Source organism: Clupea harengus, chromosome 6 (assembly GCF_900700415.2).
Source record: "Clupea harengus chromosome 6, Ch_v2.0.2, whole genome shotgun sequence".
Taxonomy (NCBI): Eukaryota; Metazoa; Chordata; class Actinopteri; order Clupeiformes; family Clupeidae; genus Clupea; species Clupea harengus.
This window is the reverse complement of record NC_045157.1, coordinates 6,763,879-6,786,039: the sequence shown is the minus strand read 5'-3', so window position 1 is coordinate 6,786,039 and position 22,161 is coordinate 6,763,879. Positions and strand designations below refer to the sequence as shown.

The window sequence follows — 22,161 nt, the reverse complement described above, 5'->3', positions numbered from 1 at the left end:
TGGTGTTGGAAAAAGTCATGGGCAAAAGTTTGAGATTGCGTCATCCTTACGTCCTAATACTTTTCAATTGACCATCATGCAGTAAATACATCATTTTGCCGTATTACGCTGTGTTCTGCCTTTTCTAAATCATTTAGCTGTTCTGCCTTTTCTAAAACCACACAAAAATGGGTAAAGAAGAGTTACTCATGGACGCCCAGAATAATTTCTGTCCGGATGAGTCCCTGAACTTGCTAATTTCACGCTTCCTGCATATGCTGTTTCAGTATGAATTCTACACAAAGCTTTGAAATTGGACGACAATTATTCATATTGTTGGGGTCTGCACCATGTTTCTTAAGAATTGGAGTTGCCTGAGGGATGAAGGAACAAGACCAGAAATAAGAGAGTAAGTTCTTAAAGAAGAGAGGGAGGGCAGACAGGCTTTTACCCAATGACTAGGAAGGGAATCCAACTTGCAGGTAGAAGATTTCGATTTTCTCATAAATTCAGAAATTTCAACCATGGTTGGGAGTTTGAAACTGGAAAGAGAAGACAAGGAATATCACAAAAGGCCATATGAAGTGATCTGTGTGCTATATTTCCTGAAGAGGTCAATTGCTGATGGGTATTTTCAATTTTAGAGTTAACATTCTGAAGGTGTAAACTGTTACATTGAGCAGAACTCCTGTGCTCCTCATAATGTATGTGTTCATCAAACATTTTCTTATCAACCACAAGACCAGATGTTGCATAGAAGCATTCCAAACGACAGCCTTTAGCTTCAAGTTGGCGTAATCCAAGGGTAGACCAGAGGGCAGAGTGAAGGAGAGTTTTAAACGGAGCAAAGGCATCTAAAAGGCTAATGCCAGGTAATGCGCTACTCAACCAAACAGAAAAGAGACCTTTCTGGTCAGATGAGACAAAAATAGAACTGTTAGGCCATAATGATCGACACAATGGAGGACGAAGGGTAAGGTTTGTATCCCAGAGAACGCCGTCCCAATCGTAAAGCAGGAGAGTGGCATCATGGTGTGGGGTTGTTCTACTCCAAGAGGGACTGGTTTTCTTAATAAAATTGGTGGCATCATGAAGAAGGAGAATTATGTGGATTTTGTGAAACTTCATCGTGAAGACATCAACCTGGGGGCTAAAGCTTTCATGCAAATGTATGTAAACGTCTTTCCCTTTGAGAATGTGATGAAATAAATAAAAGCTGAAAGTAAAAAACTAACCCTCTCTACTATTACTCTGGAATTCCACATCATCAAAATGAAGTAGTTGGACTAGCTGAACAAACAGAGGGTATATATATTGAAACAGAGGGTATATATATATTACAACAGATGGTATATATATATATATATTGAAATAGAGGGTATATATATTGAAACAGAGGGTATATATATTGAAGCAGAGGGTATATGTATTGCAACAGAGGGTATATGTATTGAAATAAAATGCTCAGAATTGTGGAAAACTGAGTTTGAAAGTTTATAGCCAAGGTGTATGTAACACCCCTAGCATTTCTGGGTCAGTTTTAACCACCAGCCGTGTAGCCGGAAAAGGTTGTTATGTAAAGTTGCAAACAACAGGAAGTCCAATAGCGCCCTGTCAGCAGATTGCTTCACACTGAACAAGAGTGCCACACATCTCAAACATGTGTCCTACCAAGATCATACTTTGGTTCATCATGGTGGTCAGAGCAATATGTAAGTATCATAGTTTTATACAGAGTAAAGGTGCTGTAAATTTAATTTTATTGTCCATTCATTAATCATTTATGGGTAAAAAAGCAGAGTTGTGTGCTTTCGAGGACTGGTTGTCCATCTTAACATAATGTCACTGAATAGGACCTTATATTATATATAAGGAATGCCTTATATAGTATTATTTGAAATTATATTTCACGGCTACTAGAACTGCCATCAGCCTGACTCAGTGATTGCAGCTCAGCTGTAAAGTGCACCTTTTCTGAAGTGTACGCAACTCACAACCAATGTTTATTTAGGACTGTTTAATTTAATTGAATAAATGTGTCTCTTGTATCGTCTTAATATAATATCACTTCATAGGTCTGTCTGATTGCGGCTTATATAATATTTGGAACACATTTGCCTTTTACAGCAGCTACTGAAACACTGACAGTCCATCAGCCTGACTCAGTGATCACAGCTCAGCTTGGGGAGTCGGTGACTCTGAAGTGCACCTTTAGCCATGACAGTCAGCAGTACATGTTCTGGTACAAGCAGAGGCCAGGAGAGATGCCAGTCATGATGGTCATGGCACAGACATTATCAAACAGTGAGTTTCATAAAGAGCTCAACAACTCACATTACAGCATAGAGAAAGAAACTGGCATCTTCCACCTGACTATCAAGAACACCACTGTGACTGACGAGGCATCATATTTCTGTGGAATTACTAAATTCTACCATAATGTTTTTGGAAATGGGACGTTTGTGGCATTGACAGGTAATTCTGGCATAGTGTCCAGCCATTTCCTCATTATAATAGTTCCCTTTGTTTTGAACTATATTTTAAAGCAGCATTCATATTTCCCATATCAAACTTTACTCTAAGGACAGCATCCTTTGATGTTTGCAATAATATGAATTTGTTTCTGTGTAAGAGATAGAGAGACTTACAAGGGTAAAGCAGACAAATAACTATAAGTGTATGGACAGTAGACTTGGAGGTCCATACACTTATGCGTCATGCAACCTTCACATATGTCATGCAATATTCACATGTTGTTCAATCGAGATAGACAGAGAGTGTTTGTAACAATTTACAAATGACTGCAGGTAACAGAAATCACAGACTGGATTTAACAGCAGTGATCGAAACCTCGTTACCAGACCGAGTTCACTCCAGTGACCCAGAGACTCTAGAGTGTACAGTCCTCACTGAGACCAGAACCCAAGATCTCAGTGTGTTCTGGTTCCGACCCACCTCAGGAGTTTCCCATCCTGTGGCAATTTACATCCAGAAGAACTGCAGCAGTGAGCCTGAGTCTGGTTCTCACTCTCAGAGCTGTGTCTACAAACTTCCTGTGGGATACATCTCTGATCCTAGAACCTTCTACTGTGCTGTGACCTTGTATGGTGAACTACTGTTGGGGGATGGAGGAGGGCTGGCCACAAAACAAACAGGTATGTTTTCAACAGTGCCCAAATATCTATTTCTAGGACATTAATTCATGTTAAAATGCAAATCCCTTCACAAACTCCCACCCTCTCAAAACCAGGGGATGCTGCAGCTGTTGGTTTGGTGATAACGCTGGCCTTGTCTGTGGCAGGGATCATCTTTTGGGCCTCTTTGAGCTTAAAGAGGACACAGAGGAAAGACTCCACAGGTGAGACATTTTAATTTCCATCAAGGTAGATAAAAAACAATGATAGTTTACTAGTGATGGAGTCTCACTTGTAAATTCAGTGTTTGTGTGGGGGGCAAAGGTTTAAAAACTGAACAATTTCTGCAACTCTCCTCACCTCAGACCATTTTACACATAATCTTGTTTTAACAGGAGACCTCTCTCTGGCGCAAAAGTCTCTGATAGCCGATCAGTCAACTCAGGTATCCTCTATTTGCCACATGATAGGGATGTATGTGTTTATAGTGAATGCTGGCATCCCAGTCTGAATACTCCTGATTTAATACTGTCTTCAATTATTTAGATGCAACTGGATGACTTGATCTACACAATGGTGCTTTACAACATCAAGACCATTAAATCCCGAAGTGAGTGAAGAAGATAACAGCCCCTTGGCTCCCAGCATGAAAAACAGAAAAGGTTCATGCTCAATATCCGCAAACGTAATGTATATCTAACAGCGTTATTCAACTTATTTCTTTGGAGAGACACTGTAGTCTCATACTATTGGCTCTATGGTAAATATGGAGAAATGAATGCCTCAAAAGTTCTAATGAATATCTGTATCTCTTGACATCCTCTTTCTCCACCTTTAATGCACATCTTTAGCATTTGTATCGCTCTCTACGTCTGGCACATTGTTTTGGTCTTACATTTGAGTTATTTACCATCTAATGTATGCAATGTTCCTGTTATGCTTAGTTATCTTGGTCTGCATGTGAATATTATTTCACATTCAATCAACGTAAACTTCTTTAAGTGATTTGTTGTGTCAATAAAGTGCACATCTTTCATATACAGTTGTATGCAAATGTTTTGGCAACCCAGACAAAAATCGGTATTTTGTTGATTTTTGAAGTGAAAATAGGTAAATACAACCGCTGCTGCAAAGGAACATTTAAAAACTACAGAAGCATATCCACAAGAAAATGGAAAGCGTGATTGCTCAATAAGGTACACTAAGTGTACTGCACAGATCAGGCATGATGGGAATTAAAGCAGTTCACAGGCAATTGAGACAAACCAAATTATAAATGAGTAGAGACAGCTGTATTGTTACCACCACAGTACCATACTGTAGTGTGCAGCGAGCCACTGTGTGTTTGTGTGTGGTTCCGGGTACGTGTGGAGTGACGTGTGTGTGCCAAAATGCTGTGCGAGTGAGCAGATGAGTGTGTTTTATTGTTTTATTCATGTGTAGTGCTCTAATTTCGAGAGCAAAGCTGCTGCATTTCAGAGGAGAGGGACCTCTCAGATCATATCTTATCCAGGTGCAGCTGGTGGCTGGAGGCAGACCACCTTACTGTCCCCCCTGGCTCACCCTGAGCACGAAGAGGAGGACTGGGGGACTGGGACATCGTTTCTGCACTGATGCCTTCTCCTCTGGACTCAGGCACACCCGAGGGTCGCTCTCAGGGGCCGCACCGGATCCCTGCACTGGAGCTAAAAACCACCAGGTGCAGTCTGCAACAGTATGCTAACTTAAAACCACCAGAGGCAGTCTACAGCAGTATGCTAACTTAAAACCACCAGAGGCAGTCTACAGCAGTATGCTAACTTAAAACCACCAGGAGCAGTCTACAGCAGTATAATAACCTAAAACCACCAGAGGCAGTCTACAGCAGTATGCTAACTTAAAACCACCAGAGGCAGTCTACAGCAGTATGCTAACTTAAAACCACCAGGAGCAGTCTACAGCAGTATGCTAGCAGTCTACAGCAGTATGCTAACTTAAAACCACCAGAGGCAGACTACAGCAGTATGCTAACTTAAAACCACCAGAGGCAGACTACAGCAGTATGCTAACTCATATTCTGTATGTGGCTGCTGTTTACAACCTCTGGGGTTATCCTAAATACTCTCAGTGATACCTTTGGCACAACACATGCTTTTGGCTTGTGAAATGTTAAGAAATAGTAAAGACACTTACACTGCTTGTTAAAAGTACTTGATACCTGAGGGACAGAGAGACATGCATTGCCTCAAGCTCACAGCTAGCTGATAGCTCACATAAATGCACTGCTTCATGTTGACTGTGACAGCAGTAAATTAAACCTCTTCTGAGGCACATTTCTTGTTCCAGACAGTGTTACTGTAAATTAGAGAGTGGGGAATTCTAGAGGGGTGGGTTTTCTAAGCTCATTGGATGCATTGCATTGGCCCATCCAATCAAAAACCCACCCATGCTTAGAAGAGCTGTACTGTTAATTCTGGCTCTTTTACGTTCAATACACATTCAGCTGAGCGTGGCCTCGCTGCATACAATGATTAGCAGTTTATAGGTGATTGCTAACCTTCATAGGAAAGGTTGTAAGTAAAGCTTTTGTGTTTTATTAAGAATGTATCTATCTAATGTTGCTTCATAATTAGCTATATTTAAGTTATAATGATCTGATGTTTGTTATGGTGTAAATGTTAAAATGTTAACAATTGATGTAAGGCATCCATTTGACTTTGAATAACTAATTTGAATTTGATTTATCTGAAACAGACATAAATTTTCCGTTCAGCAGTATAAAAAGCAACAGCCTGGTTCCCTTGTTTAAGCTGACTTAATTTAGACCCAAAGGTTGGTTGTATGATGTTTTTGCCAGTGGCATGCATATGCTGCCCTACTATGAAAGCGCTTGAACTAGTGGACAAATGGAACACTACGAATGCTCTGTGAAAGCTCTAAAACTAGTGGACAAATAGTAGTAGCACAGTCTTAGGTGCTGTTCTGAAAGACTGGTCTAAAACTGAGAACAGGCCCGGAGTCTGTAATATCTATTTCTTGTAGAACTGTGGTTTTAGAAATGGATGTTATCAGGCCCCGATTTCATAATTCCTGTTTACCACACAAGCTGGTGATTCTGGGATTACAGAGAGGGAGGAAGAAGAGGTCTCCCCCACATGGATGTTGTCTACTCTGGTGTGAGACTCTCTTTTTTAGGCCAGAGTGTTACTCGAGTCTCTCAAACTGCCGTCCCCTCATTGGCTGGAAGCAAAATTCCTCTTCGATCAGTCTAGTCCAGTCTAGGTGAGTCCAGTCTACACACACACACACACACACACACACACACACACACACACACACACACAGACACAGACACAGACACACACACACACACACACACACACACACACACACACACACACACACACACACACACACACACACACACACACATCCCCTGGCTATAAACCACACCACTTGAGGCTGTATGAGGCAGTGTGCACGTGTCAAAGGGAGGAGTGACGTAAGCAGACACTTAGAGAGAAAATGAGAGCGACTGAAAGATAGAGAGATGGGGGGCCTGCATTGTGTGCACTGTTCTCCATGTCCTACACTGAGCCAGAGTTATCAATGATAAAAGAAACACATACACATTGTTCTTTTTAATAGAGTTTGGTATTGACATTTGATCTGCATTTACAATGTGAATATGAGACCTGCATCTCAGGCTTTTTTTAAATACATGTGTGTCTAAAAGTGAGTTTACCATTCAGTGAAAACCAGATAGTACCAGACACACAGGGAAGGGGTGGAGTGTTATTCAGATTCATCCATCACCACACGATCCTTGAAGGTACACAGATGTAAAGCATTAGCCAATAAGCACGAGGGGGAGGAGAGAGGGGGTGGGAACTGCATGCAGTGTGTGCACACATTTCCTGTAAAACTACATTTTTACTCAGACATTATCTATGTCATGGGGCTTCATTTCAGTGATAAAATGTACATTAAGTCAACAATGCTTCAATTTTAGTTTTGTCCCTCTGTCTGTTTTGCAAAAAACGTATTATGAATTTTTATTAGTAAGTTATTACAGGTTATTATTAATTATTAATAACCGAGGGAGGAAGAAGGTAGAGTAACATGCTTAGATGAAGGTGATTGGTTTGATTCAGAGGTAGACTATATATATATATCCATCCATATTTTTTCTGTATGTTTGAATGTATATATATATTATAAATATAAATATATATTCATTCAAACATACAGAAAAAATATGGATGTCGTGTCCGTATATATATATGCTGTTTACAAAGATCGTTTGACATTAGCCACAAGGTTGTATGTAGCAAAGATTTGGTTTCACTTCACCAGAATTTAAATTTGGTAACTTTTCTTTCTACATTTGCCTTATTACTAAGTATTTACCTGGTAAATATATGGTAAATTATAGTATATTATTGGGTAATTACCACAGATAATAGGTAGGTGAGTACAGAGAAATTACCGTGGATTGTTATTTCTGTAAGTTTGTCTTAACGTGTGATTTTTGAAGGCCTTAAACTATATTTAGATTACAGGTCTGTGACTTCCTTTGTACAGCACTTACAACACCACGTGGCAGTTGAGGTTTTGGGTGTGTGCGTGTGTGTATGTGTGAGTGTGTGTGTGTGTGTGTGTGTGTGTGTGTGTGTGTGTGTGTGTGTGTGTGTGTGTGTGTGTGTGTGTGTGTGTGTGTGTGTGTGTGCGTGTGCGTGTGCGTGTGTGTGTGTGTTAAACCACAGATACGCATGTACATCCTGTGTTCCTCTTGATGTTTTCCACTCTGAGATGTTTCTGTTGCTGACCTAACAAAGCCCTTCTCAACCACCTGAGAGAGCAGACATGTGCTCTCTCTGTTTTAGTCCTCTCTTAGTATTTATCATATTAATCATTATCATATTATCACATGCTATGCATTTTATAATATTATAACAAATTATTAATATTATAGGTTTTGTTTGTTGTGTGTGTGTGTGTGTGTGTGTGTGTGAGTGTGTGTGTGTGTGTGTGTCTGTCTGTGTGTGGGCGCACATGCGAGTGTGTATACGTGTCAGTGTGTGTGTGTGTGTGTGTGTGTGTTGTTGTGTATGTTTGTGTGTGTGTGTGTGTGTTTGTGTGTGTGTGTGTGTGTGTGTGTGTGTTAAACCACAGATACGCATGTACGCTGTGTACTTCTTGATGTTTTCCACTCTGAGATGTCTCTGTTGCTGACCTGAGCGAGCAGACATGTGCTCTCTTAATATTTATCATAGTAATTTTGACTTGATTGGTTGTAAATAAATCATTTTTAAATACATGCTATAAAAAGAATAATTCTATAACAATCACGGAATTGTGTTATTTTCAACAATAAATACAATATGTTACTGGAAGTACATTTTCCGTGTTCTACCCATTTTGCAATTTTTTACAGACTTTATACACAGTCCCTAATGTGTCTGAGTTTTAAAACACTGTTGTTCAAAATGGTCAAATTAATGCATGTTTGTAGTAGCCTATGTTGTAATTTCAGGAGAGAGAGAGACTTGATGACGGGGCGGCGTCCTAAAAAGATTGGCTGCTTCTCAGTAAACATTCAGGAGTTGATTCACCCAAGACGTTTGGGAAATCTGTGATATATAACTGTAACTGTGTAACTGCAAGAAGACATAATATTACCGTTTAAGTCTGTGGATGAGTAAGTGAGTGTATATATGTGTGTATTTGTGTTGTATATGCCAACCTGATTTCATTTTAGGGACTATCTACAAGCAAACATATGAAACGACACATGACATATGAAATTAATTGTGTGTTGTGTGTTATACGATTTAAAAAAACTGATAACTAACCATAGAGTTGAATTTATGAGAAAAACATACAACATTTACATTTGTGTGGACGTGCGCGTGTATATGTATGTGTGTGTGTGTGAATGTATGGTTGTACATTCATCAAACTGTGTGTTGTATACCAGTTACCTGTGGCCCACTAGTTCAGAGCCCTGTGACTGTTTGTTGATCATGTTCTCTCTCTCTCTCTCTCTCTCTCTCTCTCTCTCTCTCTCTCTTTGAGGCCAGCCCCTCTCCCCCTGCCCTGTGTCCTGTTCTCATGTTTGATTCTCAGAGCTCTGGTTTCTGTGCATCACTCTCACACCTTCAGCACTACGGCTTGACCGCAGAGGATTCTCAGCCGCAGCGCTTTACAGGGCCGTTATTTCCCAGAATCAACCTCACCTCACTCCCCCCCCCCTCTCCAACACTGCTGTTTGTGCTTTCAACATGATGCATCAGCCCACAGTCGTCAGACCTGCATGCACAGAATTAGACTAAAAGAACACGCCAGAGGAGACCAGGGCAATACAACTGTGACAAACAACAAAAGAAAAGACTGCCGAAAGACTGGCCTCTGAAGTGCGAACCTGAAAACCACACAGGGTCGAGAAGTTTCCAGCCACTAACTTTCTCACTTTCAATAATGCTATTTATATATTGGTGTCACAGCAGACTGGTTGCAAACACCAGTGGAAACTTCACACATCTCTGACCCCCTCTCTTTTCAGACTTACCAGGACCCTGCAATCACCCATCACTAAGGATCCAGCCTCACCGAGCACATTTAGAGATGGTCCTGAGATGGCCTCTACTTCTGCTTGTCCACCTTAGTAATACTATTTTTTTAAATAAAATATATCTTAAATTGTGTATTGTGTGTTAATCTAATTTGTTCTTGTGGTTGGGACAGGACAGTTGTGATAGTAATTCACCTAACAAGCTTATATACATGTAAATTATCAATAAGTTACACTTTATAGTACAAGTTGTTTAACAGCATTAAAAATGTAAATGACCTCAGACTCCATTAGTAAAATGCAAGTATGTTTATTGCTACTGCAGACATTCCAAGTAAAATGTTTTTTGATAATTATCATTGGTACTTCATCGCTATGTATTCAGAAAAGCATGTGTGTGTGTGTGTGTGTGTGTGTGTGTGTGTGTGTGTGTTTGTGTTTGTGAGTGTGTGTTAGTGTGTGTGTGTCTGTGTGTCTGTCTGTCTGCAAGAAAAGGAGAGAGGAAGAGGGAGTGAGAGAGTGTGATTCTAGCAGCTGAGCTCATGATTACAAGCACCATCTTGTGAAAGATCATTTAAGGTAGTGGGCAGTGTCAGTGCAGGTTTGAGGCTGTGGTTAAAGTTAGGGAGCATCACCCAGAGCATCAGACCTTTGTGATTACATACATAGCCATAGGCCATTACAAGTATAACTGAGAACCTGTCACAGAATGAGATAGTTGCATCTTTAAATACTGTTTATGTATTTATTAAATGTATAAGGAATCAGCTCTGGGTTTTCATGATTTTTCCCGACCTCTAGCGCCATCTTGTGAAAGCAACACTGGTAATATTTGTCTGTGATCGCACAGCTTTGGTTCGGTATGGTGGTAGTCAAGAGAAACATATCACCTGTACAAAATGGCACCATTGAGTCGGAGACACTGCCTGTTGCTGCTGCTTCTGGGCTGGTGAACTGTGGATATTCATCTGACAGAAAATCTTTGTAACAAAATATTTTCTTACTCAGTATCTGCTGCCCCATAGAATTGGAAGCATGTTCATTACATCAATGCTTTCTTTTGTCTTACTGTACTTTTTGATTGACAGTAGATGCGTTTTACTTCGGCTCCCTCCACACCCCCTCCCCCCCAACTCTCTCCCATTCCATATCACTGTTTGACTTTTCAATTTCAGACTCAATGCTGCCCCCTGTGCCTTTGACTGCTGTCTCAAAACATTTTGTCATTGCCAGAAGAGGGCAGCATGACCCTGTATTTAAGCACAAGGCCTTTCTGTCAGGGACGTCAGGACTCAGATATAAACAGAGGTGTAAAAAGTACTGAAATGTTGTACTCAAGTAAAAGTACAATTACTTTGATGAAATTGTACTTAAGTACAAGTAAAATTACCCACTTAAAAATCTACTCAAGTAAAAGTAAAAAGTAGTTCATTTAAAATGTACTTTAAGTAAAAGTTACTTAGTTACTTTCAACAACTTGATCGGGGCTGCTCCAATATAGTGCAAAAAAGGACAAGGGGTCATAAATCCGATACAAAAACTAGTTATTTTTAATTAAAGGAAATCTTTAGAAATATAAGTGCAATGACATTAAACATGTCAAACATTAAACATGTCAACACAACATTTAAGAACTTTTGGGAGGACATGTCAAGACATGAACCACATGACAGCTAAAATAAAAAGTTAAAATGCCGCTACCCCACTGTATATTTAAACTTTGGTTACTTTACTTGTGTCCACCTTTAGAGCATTAGTCTACAAACTTCTTGTTGAGTTTGAGCAGCAGTAGATTTTCAAGGTGAGTAGAGTTCATCCGGGCTCGCTTTGCAGTGAACAGCAATCCAGCACAGCTGAAGAGTCACTTGCAGGCGGCCGTGGCAGGTAGGCCAGTATTGAGTTTCAGGGACAGTTTTTTGATATTCTGAAAGGAGTTCAGCAGATCCATATTGACTGAGACACAGGCTAGGTACCCTTCTAACTTCCCTTCACCTTCTGGACTTCATTGAGGAAAATAAATCATCTTCATCTGATGAATGTGGTCGAACTTGCTTCAGCCTCTACCATCCGGTCAAGGTGTTGTCTAACATAGACTAGACCTGTAGAATGACAAACAACATTTCTGACAATTAAGTATTGAGCTGCCATCAAGAGTGCATCATAACACAGAAATAGCTATAAATAGCTACTTGAGATGACAGACCTACAGTATACAGAATGATAACATTATTTTCTATTTCTACATGTGTCACAATTCATAATCCTGAATTCTTGCTAACCAAGACCCCTGAGCATGAACATGAAAGACGTGCACGTTGCAAAGCCACCACTTATTGTTATCAATATCTGACTAAACATCGTGATAAATTCCAGATAACGACATACACATTGACATTGACATTGACCAACTGTCTGACAACGATGGTGTGCGCATTCACATCGTTCCTGTTTCAGGGCATAGGAGGCAGCCAAATGATTAGCCTAATATCAGTTTATGTGGTGTATTTCATTGGTGATGACCGAGCTGCAGTTTTTAACACAATATGAGAGACTGCACATAATAATGCTATGACCTGAAACGAATTGAAGACAGGAATGGAATTATTATTAGTCTATTGGATGACGGCTGTTAACAGAAGGATGGACACAAGGGGTGTACACGAGTGTATAGCTAGCCTAGCTAGCTAGCTAGTTGACGTTAGCATACTCAGGGCGGTTGCAAGTGCTAGCCAAAATGAGGCTACTAGTGCCATGACACGCATATTTTGCGTATTGTAGCAAAGCTAACTAAACAACAAGAACGATGTCTGAACTACTAATGGAAAGGGACAAATACTGTACTCACCAACACATGTTTGCGCAGATTTGAAGATTCATTTTTATAAGCAGAAAGTTCTGTCTGGCGGGGCAGGCACAGCTTACACAGCATTATATAGCTGTCGCCTCTTTTAGGTTGGAAGGCAAACTGCTTGCTGAGATGTGGACACAGGGTTTCTTCATCTTCTTTAATTTTAACTCGCGGAAAGTTCGGTGCTTCAGCTTGTTGTTCGTCCGCACTATCATGTTCCTCCATCTGGTGACTCGGCACCGGTGGCTTGCATCGACTCTATCACCCTCTCTCTGCAGCATGCACCACTGGTGAGAATTGTCGTGCGCGATTCCCGCTTTTCGGTTTCCTTTCTTGAACTATGTTTTTTTTTTTTACTCAGTAACGGATGTAATTTCCAATGTAGCGAAGTACAATACTTCAGTCAAAATCTACTTAAGTAAAAGTAAAATTACCGATTTCAAAAACTACTTAAAAATTACAAAGTACACAACAAAACTACTCAATTACAGTAACGTGAGTAAAAGTAATTCGTTACTTTACACCTCTGGATATAAACCTAAACAGACTTTATTGATGGTCAGCCAGAGAACGGGAAAACGGGGAAACAAACAGGGAAAAAACAAACGAAAACAGGGATGACGCTCAGAGGATATTTAGTAAACTGAAAATGCAAAACCTCTTTCTCAATAAACCAAAACTACTCAAAAGGAGTTCTAAACAACCAAAAATGCAAAGCTCAGAAGTATTACTCTAACGTACTTGAAGACTAGGAAACACTGGAGGGCGGGAGCGCGGAACACAAACACGAAGGAAGCACAAAAACCTGGAAGTCGAGACTAAACTAGGAAGTCACAAGAATCGCTGTCGTGAACTGGTGGAGTTGGATTTTCACGTCCTAAAACCAACGAGGGCAGAAAGGGGAGTGAGGGGAGTGAGGAGTTTATTGTGAGCGTGACAGGGGCAGGCAATCAGAATTCCAGTGATTGGGAAAGTGATGCAGCTGGGTGAGTTGTGGTTGGAGGGGGCGTGGCAGGAGCAGGGTTCAACACTGTTGTGACAATATCACTTATCTCCATATTTTAGTAATTAGGATTCAGGAGTTAGCTAGAAATAAACTGAATTTATTCTGAATTGACATGACAGTGATACTGAGATGATGAACTACTCTTCTCTGCATTTTTCTATGAAGAGAAAGAAGAGGGGAGAAAAGAACATTGACTTGCAACCAGAGGCTGTTTACTCTGATGTAAAACATCTAAAATGACAAAGGGTGAATATTCATTCATTGAGAAGAGAAGTAAATTTGTGTGTAATTAATTTAATGTTAAAATATGCTATAAATGCACGGTTTTAATTACAGCATTGTGGTCCAGATTAATGAAACACACTTATCTAATAATGGTCTGCATTCTTTTTGTTTGTCTTGTTCTCCCCCATGGTTTTATGGTTCATGTTCTGTTAACTCATTTCTGTCTGCATTTTAGTATTGTTACTCATGCTGATGCTTTTTCCCCTCATGAAGGTCGTCAATCAGATTCAACAGTAAATGGCCCATACAAATGTGGGGGACTTTTTGATGTGATACTTTTTTTAAATATGTATTTATTTCATAAATGTACTGTTATTTAGAATGTGCCAAATAAATGTGAATTCAGAAAAAATATTAATACATTTATTTGAATGAGGATATGAATTGCAATGCTAACAGGACAAGCTCTACTCAAATAGTGAAAGCACCTGCTGTTGGAAAAGATTCCTCAGTAGTCCTGGATATACATTGGGCATCTGAGGCTGGCCTTATCCATTTGGTAAATGTCTTTGGAGCTGCTGAAAACCAGAAGATTGCCCCTTTGCAACCAAAAAGTGTAAAGGTTAAACTAAAATGAAAATGGTAAAGGCATATAGTGAGGCTGTGGTGCGTGATATATGTGATGTATGTGATATAATGATCCTCTTGACTTTGGTGAGGCAGACTTGTGTTATTTCATATAAAACACTGACTATGTATGAAGAAAATAAGAATACAATCAGGAAACACTTTTATCTGCTTCTGTCCGTGGTGCTGAAAAAGCTCCAGGTTTCCCTTGGGAAGCACTTACACACCCTCGTACTTCTTCTAAATGCACACATGTACTGTACAAAGTGTTGGAACCCTCTGGAGCATGACAGCCTTAACATAAATAGAGACATTCTTAGTCCTAGTCACTATAGATAGTGAACATTGATGAAAAGTCAAACCATGATGATCAAATTGTAATGTTTATTTCTGTTACTGCTTCAGGCAAAACAGGGTTTCGCTGCTGAAGTTTACCACGGAAATAGGCTTAAAATCACATAGGTCATACGTATGCAAGACACCAACAGTATGACTTTGTAATAAAATTACTCCTTCTGTCACTCGTTCTTCGATACAAACCTCAACAGGAGGTCATGGTATGATACTTTTTGTGTCTCTGTCAGTCCACCCATATGTTTTCATCAGGTATTTTATGCTTTGCAGTGAAAGACATAATCATTTGTAAAAGTTTACATTCCAAATGGATTGATTATTTTCTCCCTCTGGTGGTCTATGCTGTCGGTGTTACTATGGCAATGTCAAATACAGGAGATGAGTTGAAACTCTTTTGCTATTATAATTACAATTATATTATTCTTAAATTATAATAATAATCTGCGTTGCAACATGATATCATGCCAAAATGTATATAATGTACAAAAAAGCCATTTGATATATGTAATAGTTGTAGGTTTTTCAAGAACATACTGTATATATATTATTATGATAATAATAAGGTTTATTATTGCTATCATTAGGATACTGTTATTATTATGGGCCTCTTGTGATCTTTACAAAAAAAATCCTATGGGTCTGTCAATGTAAGACATGTATGATAATAATAATAATACAATAATAATAATTGGTCGATAATCATTAATTATAATAATAATAACATAATGATGGTGATAATAATGAATAGCCTACTAAAAGGCCTACTATTACTGATAATAATAATAACATTAATAATAATAATAATAATAATAAATAGTTATAATAATTGTCTGTATGGGCCTTAACCTTGACATGTCAGGCCTATCAATAACAATAATATGCTATCTATCTATCTATCTATCTATCTATCTATCTATCTATATGTGGTGGTGTATTTGAGGGCGGTGGCGGCGGGCCGCGGGCCGCGGGGGGGGCGGATAAGGGGGCCCCAACTACCCCTAACCAGCTTTGGGGGGGGCCCAGCTTGCAAAAGTTTGAGAACCCCTGCCATAGACATATATACACATTGCTGACAGCTGACATAGACATATACAGTATATATGTATATGATTGCTGCGACGTGCCAACTCGCTGCCATCTTGGGAAGGTAACGGCTGGACTGTAAACAAACGCCAGTGAACGTTGGAGCTGCGGTGGAGCTGGATAAAAAGCACTATAGCGTTTACATTTCTCAACCAATTTAATTGAGTCGTTTGTATATTCAAGGGTTTATGATCTACGTGGAGTACCAAACAAAGTTTGGTCTCCATGTTACTTAGAATCTCGATAGTTAGATAGCTAAAATCGCCATAGACATATACATGTGATAGTTGAAAATCATTCAACGAAACCGACAGTGGAGGGAAGCTTCGGCAGACTGCGTACAGCAGAGTAACTTCTGCGTACAACTCAGAGTAACAGCAGTGAACTTTTTGGTGCTTCACCACACTCTAACATTAATGCCTTGGCAGTGGCAATAAGCTTTAGTTTTGTATTTGTTTTGATAACATTGTTTAAGTTGAGAATTACACAAAGTATTTATTTAATTTAACTGCTAATATATAAAAATGCTGACGTTTAGTGTTTGCACAACAAATGTTATGGCACTTTAGTTCATATGGCAGTACATTTAAAATAACAGTGTCAAGTTCTAGGAATTGACAAACTGCACTGAAAGTGTTTTCTGGTTTCTCACTCAGGGACATTTGGTACTGAACATAGACTGGTTATGCTGCTCCCTGATGAAAGTAAAATGTTTCTGCTGTTACCTCAGAAATTGCCTGTTTTAATGATATGATTGTGGCTCAGGATTTTTTTGCCAGTTTTTTTCTTTTTCATAACGAACAGGATAACATTAATGCCCTGGCAGTCGCAATGAGCTTTAATTTTGTATTGGATAACATTGTTTAAATTGAGATTTAAACTGAATATTTTATTTAACTGCTACTGTATTAAAATGCTGATGTTAAAAGTGTTTGCACGACAAATGTTATGGCACTTTCGTTCATATGGCAGAACATTTAAAATAAAAGTGCGCTATACACTACTTTTTAATTAATTATTGGATTTTGCGTATACAAATGCGATTAATCGTGATTAATCAGGGAAATCATGCGATTAATCGTGATTAAAACTTTTAATCGTTGCCCAGCCCTAATATGCTTATTAGAAATACTCACTATAGGTCTAAGATTAGCATTGAGTCTATGCACTGCAAGGGTAACACAGGCCTTAGTAGATTAGCATTGAGTCTACACATCGCATGGGTAACACAGGCTTTAGTAGATCAGCATTGAGTCTACACACTGCATGGTTAACACAGGCCTTAGTAGATTAGCATTGAGTCTACACATTGCATGGGTAACACAGGCCTTAGTAGATAAGCATCATAGGCCTTAACAGGGGTCATATCTGTTATTATTACAGAAATGAACATTCATCCATACAGGGGATGAAAATTGATTGATTGTTGAATTTGAGACCTCTAGCTGGCTAGGTTTTACAAGGAAGAGGAGCCAAAGATTCAAAGTACTAGGGGTGACATTAGTCATTTCTACATATATTAAGCCGGACTTAGTGCATTTCCAGACACTCTTAGCGACTTTTATTAAAAAAAAAACAGTTATGGACAGTTTTGGAGACCATCAGAAAGAAGGAGGGAAATATAAATCTTTTCTTAGGACTGTTGTAATTTATTCCTGTGCATCCTCTGGCAGCAGTGTCTTTCTTCTCACACAGGCAGGGGTGAGTTACTATGGTAACGGGGACTCTCTGTGTTCCCATCCTCCTCTTACAGCTGCCACGCATAGACTATGGCTGTTAGTCCATCTACCACACGTAGACTATGGCTGTTAGTCCATCTGCCACACATAGACTATGGCTGTTAGTCCATCTACCACACATAGACTATGGCTGTTACACTAACACGGCACAGATCCACAGTCCTGCTGCTGAACATGTATGCACTTGCAGTGTCCATCACCTATCACTACCTCTAGGTTGGTGAGGCTAGCTGAAGTAGACAGATAAAACGTTTTAATGAAGCCTCCTCATGCAAAACCAATTCCTGGTGCAGACCTGTATGTCATTTTGAAATAAGCTGATATTTTGACAGCACTTGACTGCTGCAGAGCCCTTTAAGTGTCATGGTGGTGATTTCTTTGCTGAGCGACTTTTGAGTTCCCTCACAATACTTTTGGGTTCCCACACAGTACATTTTGGGTTCCCTCATAATACTTTATGTACTTGTATAATGTATAATGTACTTTTGAGTTACCAAGGGAGTGCAAAAGCATTGTGAGGGTAGGCAACACCAGGGGCGGCCCTAGCACATTTGGCGCTCTAGGCGAGCTTCACTCCTCATTTTGTTTTCCCCACGAAAACGGAATTGCAACTTTCAAACGCTATTTTGCTCTGTAAGACTGCATTTCTTTCACATAAACACAACAACGATCGCAACAATGAACAAACATTAATTCAAGAACAAATCACTGAGAAAATGTCACGCCTGTGCTGGACTACGCTCCGGCCACGCCCCCTGTTGAACTGTTTATGGACACACACACACCTCCACGTCATCTTCCCAATCGCCTGCCAATAATGTTTTCTTAGTCTTCTAAAAGTGAATCTAAAATGATATAACAAAAGTATGTATTATCATCATTTGTTAAATGTAGCTATTATGTAGTTATTAAGCATTTTGGTGTATTTGGACAGCCTGACATTTTTTTATCCCAAGATGCATAGCTCTTGATTAGTTGAATCATGTCTAATTAAACTGGCTAGCTCGCTCCACCAAAACTAAAGCTGTCCAAATTTGATTACTCAAATTTGTATGACGCAAAATTACGCAAATTGCGGTACAGCTGAACTTGAACTGATGTTTCGACTGAATGGCAATAACAAGGAACGTCACAAGTCACTGGCTAGCTAGCGTTAGCTAACTAGCAAGATTACATACAAACCATTCGCTAAAGTTGACAACACTTGGATTTTTACCAGTATTCCTCACTTATTGACAAGTTGCCGTGTTTGGCTTCCTTAATGGGTGTGCTATGCAACGAGTAAGATATGTGTAGTGTTGTTGCACTGGCTATTGGCTTTATATGTGCGCCCCTATTTTAATCATGTCTTTTTTTGTATAATGTAGAATAAATGGACATCATTTTTGATATACCCGCCTCTGTAAAATCATTAAAGAAATGTGACAGGGAGTAGGAAAACGTTCAATGATAAGGTACATCTTTACTTCTTAACTCCACTAAAGTGCCGCGGGCAATTCACGCATTCGTGAACGTTTTCTTATCTGGAATTCATTCTAGGCTAGAACAGGATTTAAGGATTTACCTTTCTCCTTGGCACGTTTCTTTTCTTCTTCCTTTCTTTTCTTCCTAAATTGCGCCCCAGATGGCTTTTGCCTCTTCATTATTTTGTTCTTCAAAGTTTCTTGAACACACACACACTCTAACCAAACGCCTCGCTGTGCTTGCATGTTCTGACAACAACAAGGACGTACGTCCGTTTTCGATTTTTGGCTCATTTTACCCTAATGTTAGAAATTTTTTTTACGTCAAAATATTGGTTGGAGATATAGAAGGGGGCGCAAAAAAAACCCCACAATTCTTGTTTTTTTTTTTTTTTTTTGCTGGGCGCAGTTTTTTGCGCCCCCCTCTGAGTGGCGCCCTAGGCGACCGCCTATACCGCCTGTAGGAAAAACCGCCCCTGGGCAACACTATTGCGAGGTAATGCAAAAATGGCTCAGAAAACAAAGTTTCACCACCATGACCCTTAGGGGGCCCTACAGACTACATTGAAGACACAACTTTTTTGTTTTGTTTTTTTCCACATTATTTGTGCCTAAATAAGCGAACTCATCACGAATGCTCAATCTAGCATTGAATATAATATATAAGGGTTTGTTGATGATTATTTATGTTATGTTATTTATGTTATAAGTCACAAAGCATGATAAGATAGATGAAAGTAGCTAATCTGGTATCCTTCAAACTTTCTGTGTTGCTTAAAGATGAAACAGGAAGTTACACTACAGTCTTTTGTCATGGTTGTTCAAGGGGGAAATGGTTTGCCTGACCCCATTTCACTCACTACATACATGCTTCAAAGTGAAGACTGTCTGCCTTGCAGTGAAACATTCAGTATGATTTCTAAAGTGTTTCATTCCATCATTTTTATTTTCAGCATTTCAATGGCAGTTTGGGATACGGGATGTAAGTAGAGCCTGATTGAATTATGTTTTACAATGGAATTTATTCCCATAGTATTTCTATTTTTTACCTGTCAAGAAACTGTTTCAGCAATTTAAGTTTTTCACAGTATCTTAATGTATTATTATTTCCAGCTCCTGTAAACACTGAGGGCATCTCTCAGCCTACTCCACTGATGATGGCTAAGACCGGCAGCACTGTAACTTTGAAATGCTTTCTATCAGAAAAAACCCGAACTGATCCTGTAGTTTGGTACAAGCAAAGTGTTGCCCAGGTGCCGCTTCTTGTAGGATCAGCTCAGCATTTTCTGCCTTCTGTACTCTACAATGAATTCAATAATAGCCGTTTCTTCATACACAATGGTTTTGTATCATTCAGTCTGTCTATCTCAAACATTCAGTCATCTGATGAGGCTTTTTATTTCTGTGGAGTCAGGATTGTGTATGAAATAAATTTTGGAAATGGAACATATTTGCTTGTGAAAGGTACCCTCAGTACAAACATTACATGAATTTCTATATACTTGCAATATCTCTACTATTGGAATATTGTCATAATATTAAAATTGCATTGAAAGCTCCCAAAAATGCATATGATGATCGATGGTTGTGTGTATGGCATTATTTCCAGAAAAAGGTCAGCTGAGGTCCAACATTGCTGCAGTGATCCAAGCCCCAGTATCAGACCCAGTTCACCCAGGTGATTCAAAGACACTGGAGTGTGAAGTTCTCACTGGGACCAGAACAGAAGACCTCAGAGTGTTCTGGTTCAGACCAGCTTCAGGAGATTCCCATCCAGGAGTCATTTACACCAACAACAGCAGGGGTGGTCAGTGTGAGGGTCGCTGTGTCTACAGTCTCTCTAAGAAGGACATCAACATCTCTGATGCTGGAACTTACTACTGTGGCATAGCCACAAGCAGACAAATACTGTTTGGGAATGGAACAGCACTCAGCATTGGTAGGTCATTGCCATTATTTTGCCACACTAAATTTGTGGGTGAGGTTAGGAGATATGTAGCTGTAAACGTGTATCCAATTAATCTTGATGGTTACATTTACATTTAGTCATTTAGCAGACACTTTTATCCAAAGCGACTTACATATGTGCGACTTACAATGTATACACATTTTACATTTACACTGATGGCACACTGCACATCAGGAGCAATTAGGGGTTCAGTGTCTTGCTCAAAGACGCTTCGACAGGGAATCGAACTAGCAACCTTCTGCTTACTAAACGACTTCTTTACCTCCTGTACCACTTTACCTCCTGTACCACTGTCGCCCGTTAAAATTTTACAGCACAATTTCTCTTAAAATTAAGAGTTATTCTGGCCTCAACAAGATTCTTGTGCTAATTTGGGTCAATAAATCATTGTAAAAAAAGAATATATCAGACAGAATAAAGAGTAGTACAAGCAGCATAACATGAACAAATGATAACAGTTAAGAAACAGGTTTGTTGCTCTAATACTGCTTATACCACTATTTATACTATTATAATACAATACATTACATACATTGCATTTGACATAGTCACTCTGCTTCATTTGCAGTGGAGCCTGTGGAAACTGTGCTGGTTGGTTTGGCCGTGGCTTTGGGTTGCTGTGCTACGTTGATGTTTTATCTGTTTGTGCTGAACTGCAAGAGGATAATTACATGTGACAACTGCAAGAGTAAGTATCATATTGATTCATATTGTAACTTTTAAATGTTGATGAGCTGACTTTGTTGATTCTATGTGTGTTGTTTGGTTGATAGTAAGAGACTTGCAGCATGTTATATATGGAAGCTGTGAAACCAGACAAAGAAGTGGTCAGGTAAGAGAGATTTATGTTTTTTGTCCTGATCATAGTTATATTTTGCATTGGTTTAGTTTTGAAACATCAGACAATACCTCATAAATAATTCTTATATGATTAATGAAATTATGTACATGCAATTACAATGTTCTTATTATTGTAATAATATACATATGTATTTACACAAACTTGAGTACAATGACAGTTTTTCTCCATTTCTGACTTGTATTTATAATATTCACATCCCTCTTTGCTCCCATAGGCTGAGGCTGCAGAGGGTTTGAAACATCCAGCCGTCCAGCTGTCCAACTCTGACCCCTCAGTCCTGGTAACTGTGATCTACTGTATCAAACAGAAGCATCTGTAG

General features: G+C 39.3%; 2 protein-coding genes across 2 annotated transcripts; both read left to right on the top strand.

The window, feature by feature from the left end:
- The first annotated feature begins 1,594 nt into the window (after positions 1-1,594).
- LOC116220755 (M1-specific T cell receptor beta chain-like) lies at positions 1,595-4,151 on the top strand. The gene is made up of 6 exons (XM_031568868.1): positions 1,595-1,691; positions 2,107-2,454; positions 2,787-3,134; positions 3,230-3,337; positions 3,509-3,558; positions 3,660-4,151. The coding sequence occupies exons 1-6, from the start codon at positions 1,640-1,642 to the stop codon at positions 3,729-3,731; spliced, it is 978 nt and encodes a 325-aa protein (XP_031424728.1). The 5' UTR covers positions 1,595-1,639; the 3' UTR covers positions 3,732-4,151.
- Positions 4,152-20,168: 16,017 nt separating this feature from the next.
- On the top strand, positions 20,169-22,161 carry LOC122132946. Its single transcript, XM_042707964.1, has 5 exons — positions 20,169-20,475; positions 20,621-20,950; positions 21,549-21,668; positions 21,754-21,812; positions 22,057-22,161. The coding sequence occupies exons 1-5, from the start codon at positions 20,169-20,171 to the stop codon at positions 22,159-22,161; spliced, it is 921 nt and encodes a 306-aa protein (XP_042563898.1).